Source organism: Ananas comosus, linkage group 23 (assembly GCF_001540865.1).
Source record: "Ananas comosus cultivar F153 linkage group 23, ASM154086v1, whole genome shotgun sequence".
NCBI classification, from domain to species: Eukaryota; Viridiplantae; Streptophyta; class Magnoliopsida; order Poales; family Bromeliaceae; genus Ananas; species Ananas comosus.
Genome location: NC_033643.1, coordinates 4,297,866 through 4,318,721, shown reverse-complemented (window position 1 = coordinate 4,318,721; position 20,856 = coordinate 4,297,866). Strand labels below are relative to the sequence as shown.

Below are 20,856 nucleotides of genomic sequence, written 5' to 3'. Positions count from 1 at the left end.
CCTTCGAGCTAGCAACTGGGCGACAATCGCTCACTCCACACATAGCTGTTGCGGAAGAGTAGTATCGCAGCCCTTTAGCTCACTAATTCACTTCTAACCTGTAGGAAAAGGTGAGATTGCGAGAACTAGCTTGGAGAAAGCGGCCCGACGAATGAAGAAATAGAAATTACTATCTTTGAAGTTTGTCGAGGGGGATTGAGGATGGTCAAGCTATAATTGTAGTGGTTCAAGGTCCTGCACAAGATGCACAAGGCGCTGCTTCACAAGTATAAAGGCCTATTTCCCACCGTCAAGCGAGTGGGCAAGGCTGCCTATAAGCTAAAGCTACTTGCAAATCTTCGAATTCACCAAGTCTTTCATGTTAGCCAGTTGAAAGGTGTATCATGAAGACGCAGAGGACCCAAACCGTAGCGTGTCGCAACGCGCTCCGGCGACCATGACTATGTTATTCGAAAAAGAAGCAGAGTCCATCCTGGACACTTAGATCATTCGGCGTTGCGGAGTTTTGCTAAATCCTAAGTACTTGCTAAAGTGAAAAAAATCTCCCATATGGCGAGATTAGTTAAGAGAAGGCTAACACAGTTTGACAGTACCAAGCACTTATTTACAAGTTTAAGCAACAGTGCACAACAGGATGCCTGCATCTTAGGTGGGGGAACAATGCTAGGGACTTGAAAAATTTTGGCCCATGTCTCTGACCATCTTCGCAAACCAAAAGAGGACAATAGAAGAGGCATCGTGGAAGATGAAGCATCACTTAACTGTAGGAATTAAAGCTTTAGAAACTGTCCTGTGGAAGTTGAAATGTCATAGGCAACTTAATAATTCTCTTTATGGTTATTTAGTCTATTTAGTGGGTGTATTTGATATATTACAAAGGCCTATAAACAGTGGATAAGGCTCTCTCGTAGAGCATGTTAGTTTGAGCTAACAAATTGAGAGCAAGGCTTCGTACTTACTTTATAGGATTAATTGTATACAGCTCTCTATAAACATATCGAACACAGATATCTCCTTACAAAGTTCAACTTTTTATATTTATCCTTACAAAAGTCCTAACATTTTCAAATATATCCATGTTGTTAGGATCCGTTAGAAAAATATAGTTAACCATAGACAAAATATTTAATCCTAGTTAGTAAATAAGGTAAATTGATTTTTTTACCCCTCTTATATTGTTTGTGATGGTAGAAGAAAAGAAGATGACCATTTTGGGATGATATATCTGCATAATTTTAATAGTTTAGACTTTTGGAGGGGCATATTTGTGATGGCAAAAATATCATTTCACTTATTTTTGGTTAAAAAATAACTAATAAAAATATAAAAAGTTAAATTTTATAAAAAATATATTTGCTATTCGATGTACGGAGCTGTATGAAATTAGAATCGTGCTATTATATTATCGATAGTACCAAACGCTTGGTGCTATCAAGTTTTCAACCGTTGGATGAAAGGATGTGCAGTTAAGATGATAGTGGTCACCTGAGGTTGAGTGGATGGTTGGTTGAATAGTATAATCTAACGGATGGAAACGATAAAAAAGGTAGATCTAACAGCAGAAAACTTGATAATACCAAAAACTTGGTACTATCGATAGTATAGTAGTCGAACTCTATGAGGGTGTTTGGTCGGGGGATAAAATGGGGATAAAGGGTTATCCCCTCTTATATCCAAATATAAAAAAAGGGGGCAGGATAGTTATCCCACGTTTTGTATGGGAATAGGGGTGGTAACAGTCATTCCCACCCTTATTTAATTTTTTTAAAATTTAAATTTAAATTTTAAAATTTTAAAAAATTTATAATTTGTAATTTTAAAATTAAAATTCTATAATTTTAAATTCTAAATTTTTGAATTTAAAATTTGATATTTTAGATTTTTAAATTTAGATTTAATCTTAAATATAAAATTTAAAATTTAAAATTTAGAACTTTGAATTTTTAAATTTGAGATCTAAAAATTTAAATTTAAAATTTAAATTTTTAAAATTTAAAATTTATATATATTTAAATTTTAAAATTTAAAATTTAAAGATTTAAATTTAAATATAATATAAGGATTAATTATCACGTCCCGGATTACTCGTTTCTCCGGACACGCCGACAAATCCGCCATATATATAGGAATTTTCTCTGTATACAAAGCGAAACTGTAACTGATCCTGTAAACAACAACATTACAACCAGTAGTATAGAGCTGCTAGGAAAAAGAACAGGAGTATAAAAATAAAAATTCACTATACATACATCCAATCCAGGTGTATAAAAGGCTCGCGCAGCGAGATACAACAAAAGTATATATATGAACTCAAAAACTACAACTACTTGAAACTGGTGATCCTCTAGCTCAGCGACTCGTCTGGAAGGGCTCTAGCTCGCAACGCCCTTGCCACGATCGGTCTCGGAAGATGCAGCAGCTCGAATAGAAGGCTCTGCAAAAGAGGGGTAACAACTGGGCGTGAGAACTACTGTAAAAACAAGTAGTTCTCAGTGGGTACCGCCCTCAAAATCCTTGGTTCACCCACCAAGTCTACAGAAGTACACAAGTATAGTGAGAAAGCTGGAGTAAATCTACAGCTATATGCACCTATACTACCTCGGTCGAACACCAATACTCTGTAGGAAATAGTAAAGCCTGACCCAATCTCACTAGGGACTGTGAACACACCCGTCTCGCCTGTCGAAGCTATACAATCTGACACCAACCAGGTCGTCAGTGGAGAGCAAGTCCAACCAGGACCAAACGACACCAACGCAAAGCACAAAGCCCACTTGTGGGCGTTACCCAACCGAGTATGCAAGCGTATCTCTGTCGAGCTCAATCAAGCTCTTACAGGCTATAGTCAAGTAAACAGGGTCTAACAACTGAACTCACGTGCCCTCGGCACAATCGGATGCAACAACAACAATCTGGGCCCACCGTCAACCCCAACTGCACCCAACAATCCAGAACAGCCTAAACACTGCTGTAAAAATACACTCCGCACCTCAGCACGAGCGTAAATACATTCTAAACTACCCTGGGTATCCACCGCTTGGATACTGCGGTGATACAAACAAACCACGGCTTCTAGAGTTAAATCAGGTAGTTTAAGCATGTGACATGGTAGAATCGCAGGTTTCTCCTAAATCATATCCAAGTCCAACATGTGCAAGTATATATAGTCAAGTACTAGGCTCCAATTCAGATTTTGTAGATAAATAAGCCAAATCCATGAATCGAGCAATTTCAATATGCGAAACAACACAACGAACACATGTCAACTATATATACACTTAGAAGGTAAACCAACGATTAACCCACCTCAAAAGCTACTCCCAATCAGGCGTGAAGTCGAAACAGCGGAACCACACGCTCGCCCGGTCTCCCCGCGACGCTACCACGATGAACGCGTGCTCGAACGGCACCGCGGCTCCCCGGCGCGACGTCGGCGTCGATCCGAGCTGTAACCGGGTTCTCCTCCTCCTTGCGTACGGCCAAGCAACAATCTGGGCCCACCGTCAACCCCAACGGCACCCGACAATCTAGAACAGCCTAAACACTGCTGTAAAAATACACTCCGCACCTCAGCACGAGCGTAAATATATTCTAAACTACCCTGGGTATCCACCGCTCGGATACTGCGGTGATACAAACAAACAACGGCTCCTAGAGCTAAATCAGGTAGTTTAAGCATATGACATGGTAGAATCGCGGGTTTTCTCCTAAATCATATCTAAGTCCAACATATGCAAGTATANTTTCACTGTATACGAAGCGAAGCTGTAACTGATCCTGTAAACAACAACACTACAACCAGTAGTATAGAGCTGCTAGGAAAAAGAACAGGAGTATAAAAACAAAAGTTCACTATACATATATCCAATCTAGGTGTATAAAAGGCTCACGCAGCGAGATACAACAAAAGTATATATATGAACTCAAAAACTACAACTACCTGAAGCTCGTGATCCTGTAGCTCAGCGACTCGTCTGGAAGGGCTCTAGCTCACAACGCCCTTGCCACGATCGGTCTCGGAAGATGCAGCAGCCCGAACAGAAGGCTCTGCAAAAGAGGGGTAACAACTGGGCGTGAGAACTACTGTAAAAACAAGTAGTCCTCAGTGGGTACCGCCCTCAAAATCATCGATTCACCCACCAAGTCTACAGAAGTATACAAGTATAGTGAGAAAGTTGGAGTAAATCTATAGCTATATGCACCTATACTATCTCGGTCGAACACCAACACTTTGTAGGAAATAGTAAAGCTTGACCCAATCTCACTAGGGACTGAACACACCCGTCCCGCCTGTCGAAGCTATACAATCTGACACCAACCGGGTCGTCAGTGGAGAGCAAGTCCAACCAGGACCAAACGACACCAACGCAACAGCACAAAGCCCACTCGTGGGCGCTACCCAACCGAGTATGCAAGCGTATCTCTGTCGAGCTCAATCAGGCTCTCACAGGCTATAGTCAAGTAGATAGGGTCTAACAACTGAACTCATGTGCCCTTGGCACAATCAGATGCAACAACAACAATCTAGGCCTAACGTCAACCCCAACGGCACCTGACAATCCAGAACAGCCTAAACACTACTGTAAAAATACACTTCACACCTCAGCACGAGCGTAAATACATTCTAAACTACCTTGGGTATCCACCGCTCGGATACTGCGGTGATACAAACAAATCACAGCTCCTAGAGTTAAATCAGGTAGTTTAAGCATGTGACATGGTAGAATCGCGGGTTTTCTCCTAAGTCATATCCAAGTCCAACATGTGCAAGTATATATAGTCAAGTACTAGGCTCCAATTCAGATTTTGTAGATAAATAAGCCAAATCCATGAATCGAGCAATTTCAATATGCGAAACAACACAACGAACACATGTCAACTACATATACACTTAGAAGGTAAACCCATGATTAACCCACCTCAAAAGCTACTCCCAATCAGGCACGGAACCGCACGCTCGCCGGGTCTCCCCGCGACGCTACCACGATGAACGCGCGCTCGAACAGCACCGCGGCTCCCCGGCGTGACGTCGGCGTCGATCCGAGCTCTAACCGTGTTCTCCTCCTCCTTGCGTACGGCCAAGCATAAGAGAGAGAGAGAGAGCACAGCATGCAAACCCCCCCCCCTCAGCTCCTCTATACGTATATAAAGAGAGGGGGTATGGGTGAAGACAACGAGGCAGCCAAAAGACCAAACAACCCCTCACCTACCCTGGTGTACCGGTACAACATCGATGTTGTACCGGTACACGCAGCAAAGATGGCAAACCCGAGAGCAGTTGTGCAGGAAAATTTATACTGGGTATCGGTACGCCCCTGGGTTGTACCGGTAAAACATGCTGAAAATATGAAATTTGCAGATTTCAGTGCTAACTCCCTGCTCCCGCGTCGCACTGAGTCCGCTTTGCGTCTATTTCGCGCCAACGCAACTCGGGCTTGTCCCGACACTCTCCCGACGTGTCGACAAGCCGCAGATGCTGCCTTCCAGGGATACTACAGTAATATTATTATTTTCTATTTATAACTACCCACTATTCTTCTTATTCTATTTTTTTCTATTCAAAAATTTTTATTTATATTTAAATTTATATTTGTTTTTTGAAATAGACAGTTTTTACTTGTACCCGAACGAAAGGAAGCCTATGAAATTAACCCGTACCAGTTTGGAGAATACTTTAGTAATTAAAGCAAGGAAGGAAGAAAAGAACAAAAGTAAAGCAAAAATATGAGTAAAGCTGAACAACTAATATTAGGCCAACACCTATTTTTTCCCTAAATATGTAAAAAAATAGATGGAATCCTACCTGACTCGCTGCTTTATCACATTTCAGCATGTAGAAGTATGCTTATTTTTCTTTCGGCAACATCAAATCACAACATCGCAAGACCACAAAAATATCAGCAGGAAATAGAACTTAAAGTAAGGAAACATGTTGCATGTTACCAATGGACACTCCCACCACAAATTTACATTTAACTGAAGTTTTAGAGAAGACACCAACAAATAACCTAAAGACTAAAGGAAGAAGTAGGAGTTTTAAAGCAGCACATAGTTTTAAACCCACCACAAATTTACAATGATCAAAATACACCTCTAACTAAAGCAGCACATAGTTTTAAGTCCAAATACAAATCCAAAATGAGCGACGCGTAGTTTTCGACAGGACAACAAAAAGATCATGCGTGCATGCACGATCAGATACAAAAGCAGCAGTAGCAAAACATTTCGTTTTTTCCTTTGAACCTTCGACACTTAACCCAAGAAAGCCGAAGTACTATATGATGAATTAGTTTCTGCAATAGGGGGAAGAGGAACCAAGCGGTTAATTATAGTATAGCATTCTTCAATGGCACGGCGTATCTGGACCCGCTCAGTCACAACCTCATTTATCTGTGCAAGAGTAGTGACATAGCAATCCTTCACCAAGAAGCAAGTTGGCGTAGTGTGCAAATAGCACAGCAAACTTTGTGGTTAGATGATTGTGTAGATTTTTATAAAAGATACTATCATCGTAATTCACATCTTTAACTTGCAAATCATATTCTTCAACCATCTAGAGCAGCATCTGTTCAGCTGCAGCAGATGTGGAGGATTGCGCCCCCCAACATCGCACCATTTCAACTATAGATTCATCCCGTGAAATTGGAAGATCTATATATGCATCATAAGTCCCCTCTGTAGCAGGAGTCATGACACACTGCAGTGTTTCCATTTGAAGTTGTTCGTAAATCTCGCGCTATAATCTAAGGTAAGAAAGTTGGACGATCGTCATAGAAAAAGCTGCGAAAGAAAAATAGGAAAAAAAAAGTAGGAATGAGAGGTAAAGGAGTAGTCATTAAAAGTGTAGAGAACAAAATGATAAAATATTTTATAAATATTATTAATAAAGTAAGTCTGGAATAAGAAAAATTTATAATATATCCATAATAGACAAGGCAAAAATTAATAAAGTAAAGGAAAAGGCTTTACTTTAGCAATGAGAACATTTGAAGAAACATTAAACTGTTAAGGAAGTAAGGAGCTAAAACATTAAACCAGGAGAAAAGTAATTTTTGAAATGAAAACATATAAAAAGTAAAAGCAAGAAAAACCAGCAAGACTTAAGTAATATAGGCAAGTCATTTATGCATGGAAAGAGGCATATGGCAGGATTTAAGAATAGCAAGCGGTTGCCTATGATAAGCGTCGCCAAACTTTTATTACCAATTTTGCACCTTTTAAAAAGAGAATTTTCAAACTTTTATTTCTACTTGCCTATCATTGTTGCATTACGCCATGGAAAGAGGCATGTAACAGTCATTGAGATAAAGAAGTGCCTCGCCAAACTTTTATTACAAATTTTGCACCTTTTAAAAAGACAATTTTCAAACTTTTATTCCTGCTTGCCTATCATTGTTGCATCACGCGATCGAAAGAGGCATGCAACAGTCCTTGAGATAAAGAAGTACTTCGAAGCCAATAAATTTAAAAATAGCAAGTGGTTGCCTATGATAAGACCCTCCAAACTTGCTATTCAATATTTGTAGAAAACCAATTTAAAAACAGAAAGCAGTTGCTTATGGCAAGGCCGTCCAATCTTGCTATTCAATATTGTTTCTGCTTGCCTATTATCATCGTCTAGAAGGCTGGCAGAAAATGAAATAGCAGGCGGCGCAAGTTGGAAAAAACACACATAGAGGGAAAAAGGCATGCTAAGTAACACAGAAAGAAAGAACAAAGTATTCAAAATTGGAGTAAGAAATATACAATTAGTAGAGTTTAGCTGTGACGCCCCGACTTCCCAGGAGGTCACCCATCCTAGGACTACTCCCGTCCTAGCACGCTTAACTCTCTTAACCTCTTGGGTCTAGCAACCACCCAAAATACTTAAGCCGGGTTAAGAGTTTAGCACTATTATATCTTATATATAGGACTATTTGGGGTCTTGCAATCTCCCCTCCTTTAAGCCCTGACGTCTTCGTCAAGCTCAGACTCACAAGTACCAGGCGATGTGAGACTCGTCTCGCTAGCCCGTCATTCAGACCTTGGCTCAGTCGAGACTCATCTCACACTTCCGGCTGGTAATTGGCTCTGATACCATCTGTGACGCCCCGACTTCCCAGGGGGTCACCCATCCTAGGACTACTCCCGTCCTAGCACGCTTAACTCTCTTAACCTCTTGGGTCTAGCCACCACCCAAAATGCTTAAGCCGGGTTAAGAGTTTAGCACTATTATATCTTACATATAGGACTATCTGGGGTCTCGCATTAGCAGAAAAACAAAAGCCAAAAATCATCCATACAAATACATAACTTGATCAATAGAAATCAATAGAAATCAATAGAAATCAATCAAAAAACAGTAAGGTGGAGCCTAGTTGGTTTCTCGCAAGAGACCACATTAGCCTAGAATGAAATCTTCTAGGCACCTAAGAAACAGTGGCAATAAATTTTTAAAAGGGGTCCAAAAGGTACTAAAGAATATCAACCTTTTGTGAGTATGCAGTAAATTGTAGAGTAATGTAGGGACCTACAAAATAGTACAACTATTAGTAGGACTTTGTCACAGTTAATACCAATGAATATTCTGTCACAGTAAAGTGGAAGGTATACCCTTTTTAGTTTGAGGATAAAACAGCACCATGCATGAAGCAATAAAGCCAGCTATAAACCATGTATTTATAATAAAAATCTAAGGTAAGCTTTTGCCTATCACAGAAACAAAGAGAGAATGAAAGAGGGCAAAGAATAGGGATAGGGCTATAGGCATTATGGGGAATATGCGGTGCGCCTTGAAATGATCTAGGAAATCTTTTGAAAATGTAAAGATATCTGTAAAGATACTCCCAGAGTGCCTATTTGTATAGGGGCAGGTTTATATTATATATTATTGATATTTTATTTTATATAAAAATCGGGAAATGAGTAGAGATCTGTAAAAACCTGCAAAAACCATAGCAGTAGGCTAGGTTTAGGGCAACATATAAGAGTCACATAGTAAAACAAATTGATGAACAAAGAAGTATTTTTTTAAAAAAAAATCAACACAGATTGCAAAAATCGAAAACAATTGAATACAAATCTTTTGAAACTGTCACCATATCCATCCATATATCAAGAGAGGGAAAAATATCTAGAAAACAATGAATAAAAATCTGTAAAAACCCTAGCAGTAGGCTAGGTTTAACCCATGATATAAGAGTCACATAGTAAAACAAATTGGAGAAGAAAGAAGTTTTTTTTTTTTTGAATTATCAACGTATAAAAAACAATCCACATAGAAAGAAAAAAATCGAAAATCCATACATAAAGAAAAAATCAAAAATAATGAGTACAAATTTTTTGAAACGGTCACCAGATCAATCCATATATCAAGAGAGGGAAAATAATAAATATAGATAGAGATAGAGAAAAAAAATCTCACCAGATCTATAAACAACCTATAAAAAATCTTATAAGATCTGTAAAGAACCAGCAAAAACCATCGAAGTAGGGTAGATTTAGGCTCAGGAAGAACCGTCCAATAGGCGGGCTTATCCCACCCGCGGCCGAATCGCCCGACGGAGCGATCGAGAGAAACGGCAACCGCCCAATTAATGGACGGGTTCATCCCATCTGCGAGCGAATCGAGCGAAGGAGCGATCCAGAAAGGCTCGAGGTAGGAGGATAGGGCACTCATCAGCGAGGCCACCCGCGACCGAATCGCCCGACGGAGCGATCGAGAGGAACGGCAACCGCCCAATAGATGGACTCATTCCATCTGCGAGCGAATCGAACGAAGGAGCGATCGAGAGAGGCCTCGAGGTAGGAGGATAGGGCACTCATTAGCGAGGCATTAGAGGTTTGAGAGAGAAAGGGCATAGGAGAGAGAGAGGCGTTGGAACAGAGGTACAGAGAGGAGAGAGCGGCAGAGAAAGGGGAGAAGAGAGAGATAGAGGAGAAGAGAGAGAGAGAGAGACCTAGGGAGAAGAGAGAGATAAATAGATCTAGGATAGAAAAGAGAGGGGCACAGAAAAATAAAGAGAAAAAGGTGCAAGTAAACATGAAAGTACAAAAAATTATTAGGTATGTCTTAATAAACTATTTATATGAATTTTATATGTGAGAGTTGAGACACAGCAGCTGTCAGCCTTTCCTTCCGCACGAACACAACCCCGCGCGAACTGTCGGGAGTCAACTCATCCCCGTCCGCTCTTCCTCAAACTCTCTCTCTCCGTCTCTCTCTCTCCATCTCCTCCGTCCTCCCTCTCCGCCCGCATAAACCCAAAAAATGGACTCCGACGTCGTCCGCGTCCGTCACGTAGAAGAAGAAGAAGACGACGACGAAGACGAAGAAAATCGCTCTCCTCTCCTCTCCTCTCCCCCTCCTCCCCCCTCTCCTCCTCCTCCCTCTCCTCCTCCTCTTCCTCCTTTACCGGAGCTCGACGAGATCCATCCATGGCGGCCACTCTCCGATCCCCTCCTCTCCCCTCCGCCTCCTCCTCCTCCGCTGAAGCCCCCCTCCTCCGCCGCCGAATCCGCCCCGTCCCCGCGCCTCGCCTCCCTCGACGTTTTCCGTGGCCTCACCGTCGCGGTAAACCCTTCCTCCCCAACGAATTGCTGTTCCTAGGATTCGGAATCCCCGTTGATCTCTAACCCTGACGAGATTTCGCAGCTGATGATCCTGGTGGACGACGCCGGGGGAGCGTTCCCGGCGATTAACCACGCGCCGTGGTTCGGCGTCACGCTCGCCGACTTCGTGATGCCCTTCTTTCTCTTCATCATCGGCGTGTCGGTCGCGCTTGTGTTTAAGGTATCAAATAGGGTCCTTTTAGCCCTAGGTCATATTTGAAATTGATCGTTTCTTGCTTTTTCTGGGGTTTTATTGTTTTTTCACTTTACTCGCTAGTCCTTCATTTCACTATTTAGTGTAAAAGTTTGATTTTTCTGCTTGTTGTAGGTTATAGATTTCAAATTTGTCTTGGTATAATACTAATCATTTTTGTCTATCTTTTTGTTGTCACATTTATCGCCGTTATCACGTGGCAGTTCATAGCTAGAGCATTAGGATGATAAAGATACTTTTTTTTTACTATAATTCCTTGCAATTTGAATTACCAAATCAGTTGAATTCACAAGATTTGTACTTTCTCCTATATCTGTTAGGGACATATCGGCTATAGTCAATCTTTTTGAGGCTTAGGGATGTTGATTTCTTTCTTATTTGGAGCTGCAAGTGGATTCCTTCGTGTTTCGACTCTTTCGGAGTTAGCCTGAGAGTTATTTTCATCTACTACTTGTAAAATCTCTTTGGTAATTAAGTAGGTTAACTCTTCATTTTGTTGGGTGATGCTTTGCAGAAATCTTCAAATAAAGCAGCCGCTACGAAAAAGGTCATAATGAGGACAATTAAGCTCTTTGTCTTGGGTGTAATTTTGCAAGGTTCTGTTGGAGTTTCTTACATTTTTTAAAAATTTTAATGAATTACATGTAGAATAGAATCCATCTTAATTTTGTTGGCTATATTAGTTTTGCTCGACTTTTCTGCATATGTATATATACGAAGATTTTTTTCATTCACAACCTTGTTGGAATCTTGATTCTGTCGTTACTATTGGTTGGTTGCAGGTGGATACTTTCATGGCCGTAATAACTTAACCTACGGGGTCGATTTAGACCGTATTCGGTGGCTAGGTGTATTACAGGTTATGTGGATCTAATTTAATGATTTTGTGATTCTAATGACTCTTATCATATTTTTGTTATATGATGTGAACTTCTTTTTTAGATTCGCATTTATAAAATAATTCCAGTGACCTATAGTTGTTGTCTATAAGTTGTTGTTTTTGTTGTATCTTGACCTCCACTTGCAGTGCTTTCATGAAAAATAATGATCAAAAGAACATTGTATGCTAGTTCTTTTAGCTGAAAATTGCTCACACTTGTGAGATGCCATGCGTGGTGCTTATATTTTGATTCGGTGATGCATTTTGTCTTAGTTGTAGGTCTATTTATCTGATGGTTTTCTTTGCTGGACAAAGCCCATTGTGAGAAAATATTCTTTAAAATACAATGCGCACTTTATATTTGAAGTTTGAAAAGCTGAATTTGTTCCTTTTAGGACTGCTATTCTTCAAAGTTGTCTTTAGCGTTCAAATAGCATCTGGAAATTGGAACTATTGTTGTTTCTCGTGTTGTTTATTTAGTAATTTCTTGTCATCTGATTGTGCTTTTACATATCTTAGAGGATATCCATTGGATATTTTTTAGCAGCAATGTCAGAGATTTGGCTCATCAGTGACATCACAGTGGATTCTCCTGCATCATTTGTGAGGAAATACTACACTGAATGGTCAGTCATATTGACAACTCTCAAGTTTCAATGGTTTGTACTGCAAAGTTTTAACAGCATTTAGAGTATGTTTGGTTCACGATTGGAAACAGAATCAGAAAAGGAATCTGAATGATAATGACCGGTTCCATTTGTGCATTTGGTCAACTGGAATAGTAATTGGAATTAGTGATTCATATTTTACTTTGAATTGAGACTTCACTCCCCTCTCCTTAGCTGGATTGAAGATATGAGGCCTGTTCCACCAAGGAATGGTAATGGGAAAACGACTCCTCTAACCAAAAGGTCAAAATGGGACTGAATCATTCTAGTGTCCATTTCAAACCCAAGTTTGCCTGACCAAAAGATACCTTGCAATATATCCCTTCCATTTCGTGCTTAGTAAATGATTCCTCTGCATCATGTGTAAAGTAGATTCATGTATCCACTGTTTTTGATGTTGAAGTAACTGGATTTAATCTAATATCTGCTATTCACCTGAAGGATCGCCACCATACTACTTTCTGCACTATATGTTGGCTTGCTTTTTGGTCTCTATGTTCCTAGCTGGGAGTTTGAACTTTCAAGCAGAAATTCTACCTCTTCAAGCCCAAATTATCAGATCAGCATTGAAACAGTAAGTTCATAACTGACTCTTACTATCTAGTGATTGGTTCTTAAGTGAAGTTGTATTCTGTAACTAGTAAACTTGCCTGTGTAAGTAATTTCACTGAAATATCTTTGCTGGGAAGAGGCATGCCAACCATGTAAGGGTCAGATTATTTACCAAGGGCATGTGTCGTTTGATTTCAAGGTGATACTGTGGCACATTAGATCCATATTAAGCATTACAGAGTCATAATTCCTTCTATGGGGAATTGGGAAGTATCTTTTTCATCGCGTAGTAAATTAATGTTTCCACTATGTTGGTTGTTATGCACAAATAATCTGAATCATCAATACTTGGAGTCTTGGATTAGTAAATTTAGTTTAAGGTCTTTATTATCCGAGAATTAAGAATTTATAATTAGCTATCAGCTATCAAGCTTTTGGATTATTGAACATCACAAAGTTGTCAATCACATTTTGATGTTATTTCTTTTCTTGCCTTAACTATTTTTTTTGGTTTGGCATGCACCAATTGTCAATTCATTGATTATCCTGCATGCCACAAGCCAATATATGTTATGATAGGATGATACTCCATGTGGTGCGCTTTCTAAAGCTCCAATATTTAATGAACAACCATTATTTGGGAAAAAACCATACTTGGTGTTGCAGATTTTCATTTCTTGTCCTTTATAGCACATTCAATATCCCTAGATTTTTCCTTTGGTCCTAACTTAATACTTCATGGTCCCTTCTGTGTTTTATTTACTTAGATCATCTAATTAGGGCCATTTTCAGTAGTCATGTACTTCTATATCTTGTTTGTCGCTTTGCTTCTTTGAGCATCTATCAGCTTATTGTTCAAACTTAAAAGGGCTTGGCTAAAGTTGAGCAAACTGTTTACCGGCTGTATTTTAGCATTATCTTTTCATGTTCCAGCTAAAGATCTGTGGTGTAGCTACAGTGGGAGCTTGATATTTGGAAGCAAAATTTCGCCTTTCTAAGAGCAACTGTTGAAACCTGTCATTTGTGTAATACATTAACCTAGTATAGATTCTTCTTTAATCGTACGAAAATGCTATTTCATCCCAAACAGCATGATCTGTTTCAGATGAGTGACTTGGTGCTCCAACTGATGGGGGCCCTTTGATTGATCGGGCCCTTGATTTTACCCGTATTTATAGCGGTTATGGGAAAGAACTTGTTTACTGGCTACTCACTGTTTGTCCGCAAATGTTTTCATAATTGGCAGGTCCAATGTGGAGTGAGAGGTAGCCTGGGACCTCCTTGCAATGTTGTTGGATTGGTAGATCGACTTTTTCTTGGTGAAAACCACCTTTACCAGCGCCCAGTTTATAAAAGGACTAAGGTTCTTTAGTTGAATTGTCAATTTATTGTTTATTTCTCTTATTACCTTTGTCTTTTACTCCTAATGGGAAATAAATTATGTCATCTCACAGGAATGCAGTGTGAACTCCCCTGATTATGGTCCCCTCCCACCAAATTCACCTAATTGGTGCTTGGCTCCATTTGATCCTGAGGGTCTATTAAGGTGATTCTCTCTCATCTGTGAATTCTGTTCGCTTCCGTCAATTTTACGAATCCTGAAATCAGAAAGTTAGTAATTTTACTCTGCTTGTTTGCTTTACTGCATAGTATGTCTTTTATGTGTGTAGCCATGTGCATGAATTTGAAGTGATATCCTTCTGGCTGAACTAGGGCCTTATTTATAATTTTGAAATGAAGACCTCTAAAAAAAAACATTTTTGGAGATGATCTTACAGAGGTAAAGCACCTAGATGCCAAAAGTTGATGTGAAAAGTTTATTACCTGTACAAAAGCAGATAATGTGAGGGGTGCAGGCCGAGCTACATTCTAAAGTTTATCATAAACCATTTCAAGTGTAAATTAAAGTAATAGATTCTCTTTTAAATTTTGTAATGGTACTGATGATTGACGAAAGTTTGTCAGATCTGTATGCTTCTAGATCATAAGATAAAAACTTCACCAGACCATTTAGATTGATTTAGTGGGGCCAGTTGATGATGTTACATTATCGTCTTAGGTTGTCGTTGGCTTTCTATGTACGATTTGAGTTTAAAATTTGTGAATATTTTATTGGAATTTCCAACAATTAATTTGCTAACATGGATTAAGATTGTGATAAATTAAATTTCTGGATGTTTTCCCTCTTTTTGGGCTTTTTTCAAGATTTTGCATTGTTTTGGTCATCAAGATGGTTGGTTTCTTAATATTTTAGACTAGTGGACACTAATTAGTTTTTCTTGCTTGATTTACATGTAGTACTCTAATGGCAGCAGTGACATGCTTTGTTGGCTTGCATTTTGGGCATATAATCGTGCACTTTAAGGTACAATCTATAATTTTGGTTGCACCTTCCATCAAACTTTGCTCTTTGTTGATTCAGTTGCTAATTATTAGTTTTTTCTTCTGTAGAACAATGGCCAGAGAATGATTCTATGGTCCTTAACTTCCTTGGCACTTCTTGTTTGTGGATTCATAGTATGGTTGTCAGGTAATATAATTTAGTGAAGATTATGTCAACTCTATATTTAGTCACATTTACTCAGTTGTTTCCTAATTTACTTGCTCTTCTCTTTTGTTTAGTCACATTTATTTCATCTTTTTTTCCAGGTATGCCTTTCAGCAAGCCATTGTACACTATGAGCTACATGTTTCTTACAGCAGGCGTATCTGGCTTTCTCCTCACTCTGATGTATTATGTGGTTAGTTGATATTCTTTTCATTTATGCATGATATCAGATAATTATCTATCCAAGCAATCATAACCTGTAGTATTTTTATATTGCATATTAATTAATTATTGTGGTTTACTACTCTTTTATAGGTAGTTTTATATTTATTCCCAGAATTTCTCATTTGAAAGATCGCAATGAGGTGAAGTAGAGTTTCTGATCAAGTTTAAGGTTGAGCAGTTTGAGTATTCTTGTGAACATTCAATGTTCCTTTTTTCACCTGTGATCAAATATTACATTTAGTCCATTTCGATAAGTGTCAATTTTTGACTGCTTTATGTTTGAACTCATTAAACTTCATGTCATGCCAAGTTTTGTGAATTCTTTGTTAGTTTGTTCAAGGTCTCTAGAATGCCTCTGCTCACGCCATTGGGTTGGCTTGTTCTAGAATTTTCAAGGCCCTGCAGTAATTCATTTGTAAATGCAGTTAATGTGTTCTATCCCACTGTTAAGCTTTATGATCTATGCAGGTTGATGTCACTGGGTTCAGGAAACCATTTGTTCTGTTCCAATGGATGGGCATGAATGCGCTTATTGTGTATGTTTTGGCTGCTTGCAGGCTGTTTACGATATTTTTACAAGGATTTTATTGGCGCTCACCTAAATATAACCTGGTATATCTCTTTCTTCATTGTCTTGTTTTAGCCCCCTCTATAATAGAATTGGTATATATTGAAACCAGGGTTTAAAGTGCCGCCCCGTGCCGTACGGCATGGGGCGGAAGGGGGCACGATACGGGGGGGGTCTCGGACTCTCCCTCCGTGCTGCGGCACGTGACGCTGTACCGCACGAGACAGAGCGGCACGCCGCAGTGTGCCACAGCACAATGTAGTGCCGGCACTGCTATTTTATTTTTTTTTTTTGCTTTCTTTTTTCTTTTCGTTTTGTTCTTTGGAGTATCCGAAGCATTTTGGGTACCCCACACCCAAAAAATATTGCAAATTAAAAATTTACTTATTAGGTAAGTCAAAAAAATTATAATTTAATTTTTTTTGTTTAATCAATATACGGACAAAAGATTTGTCCAAGCCCTCCGCTTCTGCCACATACATCCTTTTTTTCTTCATAAATTATTTTATCAAAATTTGTTGCACCGCAAAATTTTTGGCAAATTAGAGGAACAAAATCGAATTCAATAAACAAATTTTGAGGCACATCAAATAAAAAATTTTATTTTTGCGCTAAAAGATTGAAAATGCTGATAAAATTAAAAACTATATTAAATCAATTGATACTTAAATTTATTTAATTTATTTGTTATATAATTTATTGCTTAATTTTTTTGATAGATCTACTAATTTTTTGAAAAATTAATTTTTCAAATACTTTTTACATTAATTTTTAAAATTATTTTTTTGTATTTTATAAAAGAAATACTGTAATATTGTCAAAAAAAAAAAAGAAAGATGTCTTTGCATTTTAAAAATTTTAACCTGTAAAAATTTTTATTCTGCATCAGATATAGTTGTACTTTACATATAAAAAAGTTTACAAATATGTTAATTGATGAGTATAGTAAGCTATACATAACAAATATTCATAATTATTTGATTAAAATTTTCAAAATAACATTATAAGAGTTTATTGGAACCAAAAAAATTGAAATAAATTCGGGCCAAAGCGTGTCAGTAGGAGGTCATGTGTATTCATCGGCACGCAAGCGTACCATACGTCGGCACGGAAGCGTGCCGGTGCCGTACCATGCCAGGCAGACAGCGGCACGCTCCCATGCCAGGACACTTTAAACCTTGATTGAAACAATGTTCTTATCCTTATTCAATTTAGTTTTACTTATGCCTATCGGTCTGGCTTCTTGAATAAATAGTTCGGAGTTTTCGCTGCGCTTGAAATTAAAATGAGTTTTGGACCCTAATATTAGAAGCTCTAATATGAAGCTTCTATTTTTGCTGTAACAAGAAGTTAATGCTTCTTCAAATTAACTCAAACAACACCTACACGAAAGTATGTCGGACCAAACGGGCACTTAGCCACAAAGCACTATGGAGGAGCGATATTTGATGAATTCTTCCTAATGAATTACATGTTAATTTGACTCCTCTGCATTTGGTGTTTTCTCTCTCTCTTTTTTTTTTAACACCCCCAAATGCAATTTCCTGATGGTATTATGAAGAATCGAAGAACCTGCCATTGGTACTAAATAAATTACATTGCAGGTTAACGCGACAGAGTATCTACTCCAAACCAACTTCCATTCCGAAAGGTGGGGAACACTTGGATTTGTTCTGTTGGAAATCTTATTCTGGTGTCTTGCATCAGGGCTCTTGCACATGAAAGGGATATACATCAAAATGTAGTTTCTGGAACAGTGGGGAACACTTGGATTTGTTCTGTTGGAGATCTTATTCTGGTGTCTTGCATCAGGGCTCTTGCACATGAAAAGGGATTTAAATCAAAATGTAGTTTCTTCCTAGCCAATCTGTTTATTCAGTAAATTGCACCACGGTTCCGGAGACTTTCAGCTATGTTTCATCTTGGTGCTCGGACTTCTAATTTCGACATCAATGGTTTCTAAACTCTTAAAAAAGTTTCATTTTAGTTATTACATATATTTATTTATTCGAGGAAAAATTATTGCTTACACCCAGTTCACCTGTATATCTATACACCATGCGTCTATTAACTATTCTTTCCATCATATATTTCAACCACGACAATCATCGAGTTACATCCTTTTTTTAATATAAAAAATAGATATATGAATTGAAAGAATGAGATGGATGGATAAACGATGCATTCGGGTGTACGAACAAGCAGATGAACTAGATGCAACAAGTAATAATTGTTAATCTGTGGTAAGGAGTAAAACAAAACACTTTTGAAAGTTTAGGGACGAAATTGAAACTTTACTAAAAGTTCAAAGTCTTGCGTGTCGAAATCAGTAGTTTGAGGACCAAGATGAATCTTTGACTCAAAGTTTGGGGACTACAAGTACAATTTACTCCTTTTTATCCTATTTGCCAGCTACATTGCATTATACTTGTACCTATTCTTGCATATCAGTTGGATTATATGTTGTACTATTTGTATAATATTCAATCATTTTCAAGTGAAAATGAAAGTGGGTCCCTGTACTATTCAAAGTGACAAAATTCTTGTGCCATGTTAGTAAAATTGAGCAAAATTGAGCACGTCACAATCACGTGATGTATAGGATACCAATGAAGTACGAAAATTTATGTATGAGTAAGTAATTACATCTTTACTTATGGTATTTTTGAGTAGTGATGTGATTGTTACATGTTCATTTCCAAGTGTTGCATTTTATTCAAAGGAGACTGCGACGGAATCAGGTAAAACCATGCATGGGAGTGCGTGGAGAGTTTTGCTTCTTATAACTGCGAATATTCGAAAGGTTGCAGGTGTGTCCATGAATCATAATCATTTTAGGGGACCCTGCATCTTGCTGTGCTGTTCAACATTCCAAGATTCACATTTGTGACCCACTTTTGCCTTTTCAGATCACTTTGGGCTTCGAAGATCGGCGGCAAATGATCCAAATTCATCCGCAAAACAAGGTAGTGGAGGACGGCGACAACACGAAAGATTCTTCTCTTGTTTTTCCAGAAAGGAAGAAGAAAGAAAGAAAAGATCGGCCCCGCAGCCGACCCTTCAGCATAACACTTTCTTATCTTGCAAGATGTGCAAAGGATACCCTCTCTCTTGCCCTTTCGGCACATGCTGGGGTTTGTTTTTTCCTATCCTGCTTTTTTTTTTTTTTCTTTTTCACTTGATGCTATAAGAAGCAACAGAATTCACATCTTCTTGTTCAAATAGAGAACACCTCCAAGAGATGGAGGGCGAAAAACCCGCCGCCAATGGGTGCCAGAACGATCAGAAGGCGGCCAACAAGGAGCGGACGCGGCCTTTTGCCGGTGCGGTGGCGCACAGGGCTGTGTACGGGTCGAACCGGTGGGGGTACGGCGGTCGGAAGGTGGGCGGGAAAGAGGGAAAGCAGGGGCCGAGCAGGTTGAGCAAGATGTCTTCTTCTTCTCCTCCTGCTGATAACTCACAGCAAGCTCATTTCAGTGTCAACTGAAAATACTAGTAATGGTAGTAACCTTTCTTTGCACTAGAATTTAGTTATGGATGTTGTCACTTGGTTAGTGTAAATTGTAATGTGTTGAGATTGTAAATTAATTGAATATGCTTATGAGAGTTTCTTAGCGGTTGTTTGGTACTGCTTTTGCTTTTCGCCTAAAAGCCAAAATAAGACAAGTTAGGTTTTAAAAAAAAAATTTTAAGAAAAATGCTTTTATTGCGTTTTACTGTATAGGTAAAAAAGACGGGTATTTGTTAAATTATGGGCATTTTGGACAACTTACGGATATCTTCGGATACCTGTTTATATAATTTTTTAAAATTTTTACAGAAATAAAATAGTAAATAGTCTGTTCTTAAAATTCTAACACTAATTTCTCCTAGCGTCATTTTTTCATTATTATTTATTATATATTGTGATATTTTAAACAATAAATTTTTTTTAAAAAAATAATATAATATCATTTGTATTTAAAAATATAAAAATAGAAAGAAAAATAAAAATTACTTTGTGGGTATTCCCATATACCCGCCCGCTCGAGCGGGCGTTTGGTTCGGCGTAAAATAAATCAAAAAATTATTTTTAGTATGAAAGATACTTTTCCGTTTGTTTGGTTCTATGTAAATAATTTTTTCATAAAAATATTTTTAGGGATTTAAGAAAAAAAATTAAACTTTTCGGTGGAAAACAAAAACTCCCTTATTTAGCCTCTCTTTCTCATTATATTAATATACTATTATATAATATTTTATTTTTAAATATATATNTGGTATAATTTTGATATATCTATAGATGATGATGATGATAATAATAATACATATAGATATAAATTTTAATTATAATATATATAATATGGTAGCTATTTATATGAATAATATATAATATTTAATAGAAAAAAATTATATAAAATCTTTTTCATTCAAAATTTTTCTTTCAACCAAACAAGTATAACTGGAAAGCTATTATTCTTTTTTTACGAATCAAACATTAAAAAATGTAAAAAAAAAAAAAAAATTTCATCAAGAATTATTTTTTATAGTTTTACGTTGAACCAAACTGACCCTCACTAAGCGAACTGACCCTCACTCACGAGCGAGTATAAATAAAGATAATGACTATCT

The 20,856-nt window shown here is 38.0% G+C and overlaps 1 protein-coding gene across 3 annotated transcripts; it reads left to right on the top strand.

Moving 5' to 3' along the window:
* LOC109727957 (heparan-alpha-glucosaminide N-acetyltransferase-like) lies at positions 10,114–19,859 on the top strand. 3 transcript variants are annotated; one of them, XR_002220875.1, is made up of 17 exons: positions 10,114–10,552; positions 10,634–10,771; positions 11,319–11,400; positions 11,587–11,663; positions 12,204–12,310; positions 12,794–12,926; positions 14,151–14,267; positions 14,359–14,450; positions 15,203–15,269; positions 15,356–15,434; positions 15,554–15,645; positions 16,146–16,289; positions 17,850–17,938; positions 18,044–18,092; positions 19,155–19,379; positions 19,471–19,749; positions 19,798–19,859. XR_002220875.1 is itself a non-coding variant. In XM_020258194.1 (16 exons), the coding sequence occupies exons 1-16, from the start codon at positions 10,250–10,252 to the stop codon at positions 19,696–19,698; spliced, it is 2,022 nt and encodes a 673-aa protein (XP_020113783.1). In that variant the 5' UTR covers positions 10,114–10,249; the 3' UTR covers positions 19,699–19,854. The 3 variants fall into 3 exon arrangements, 1 of the variants encoding a protein (XP_020113783.1); XM_020258194.1 differs by having other exon boundaries at positions 19,471–19,854; XR_002220876.1 differs by lacking the exons at positions 19,471–19,749; positions 19,798–19,859 and adding an exon at positions 18,949–19,055 and having other exon boundaries at positions 10,119–10,552; positions 19,155–19,282.

Excerpts from the sequence above, each read along its gene's own strand:
- LOC109727957 (XM_020258194.1), top strand. The coding sequence starts at position 10,250 with ATGGACTCCGACGTCGTCCGCGTCCGTCACGTAGAAGAAGAAGAAGAC. Across the intron at positions 18,093-19,154 it reads AAAGGGATTTAAATCAAAAT|ATCACTTTGGGCTTCGAAGA; the intron begins GTAGTTTCTTCC and ends TTGCCTTTTCAG. Across the intron at positions 19,380-19,470 it reads CCCTTTCGGCACATGCTGGG|AGAACACCTCCAAGAGATGG; the intron begins GTTTGTTTTTTC and ends TTGTTCAAATAG.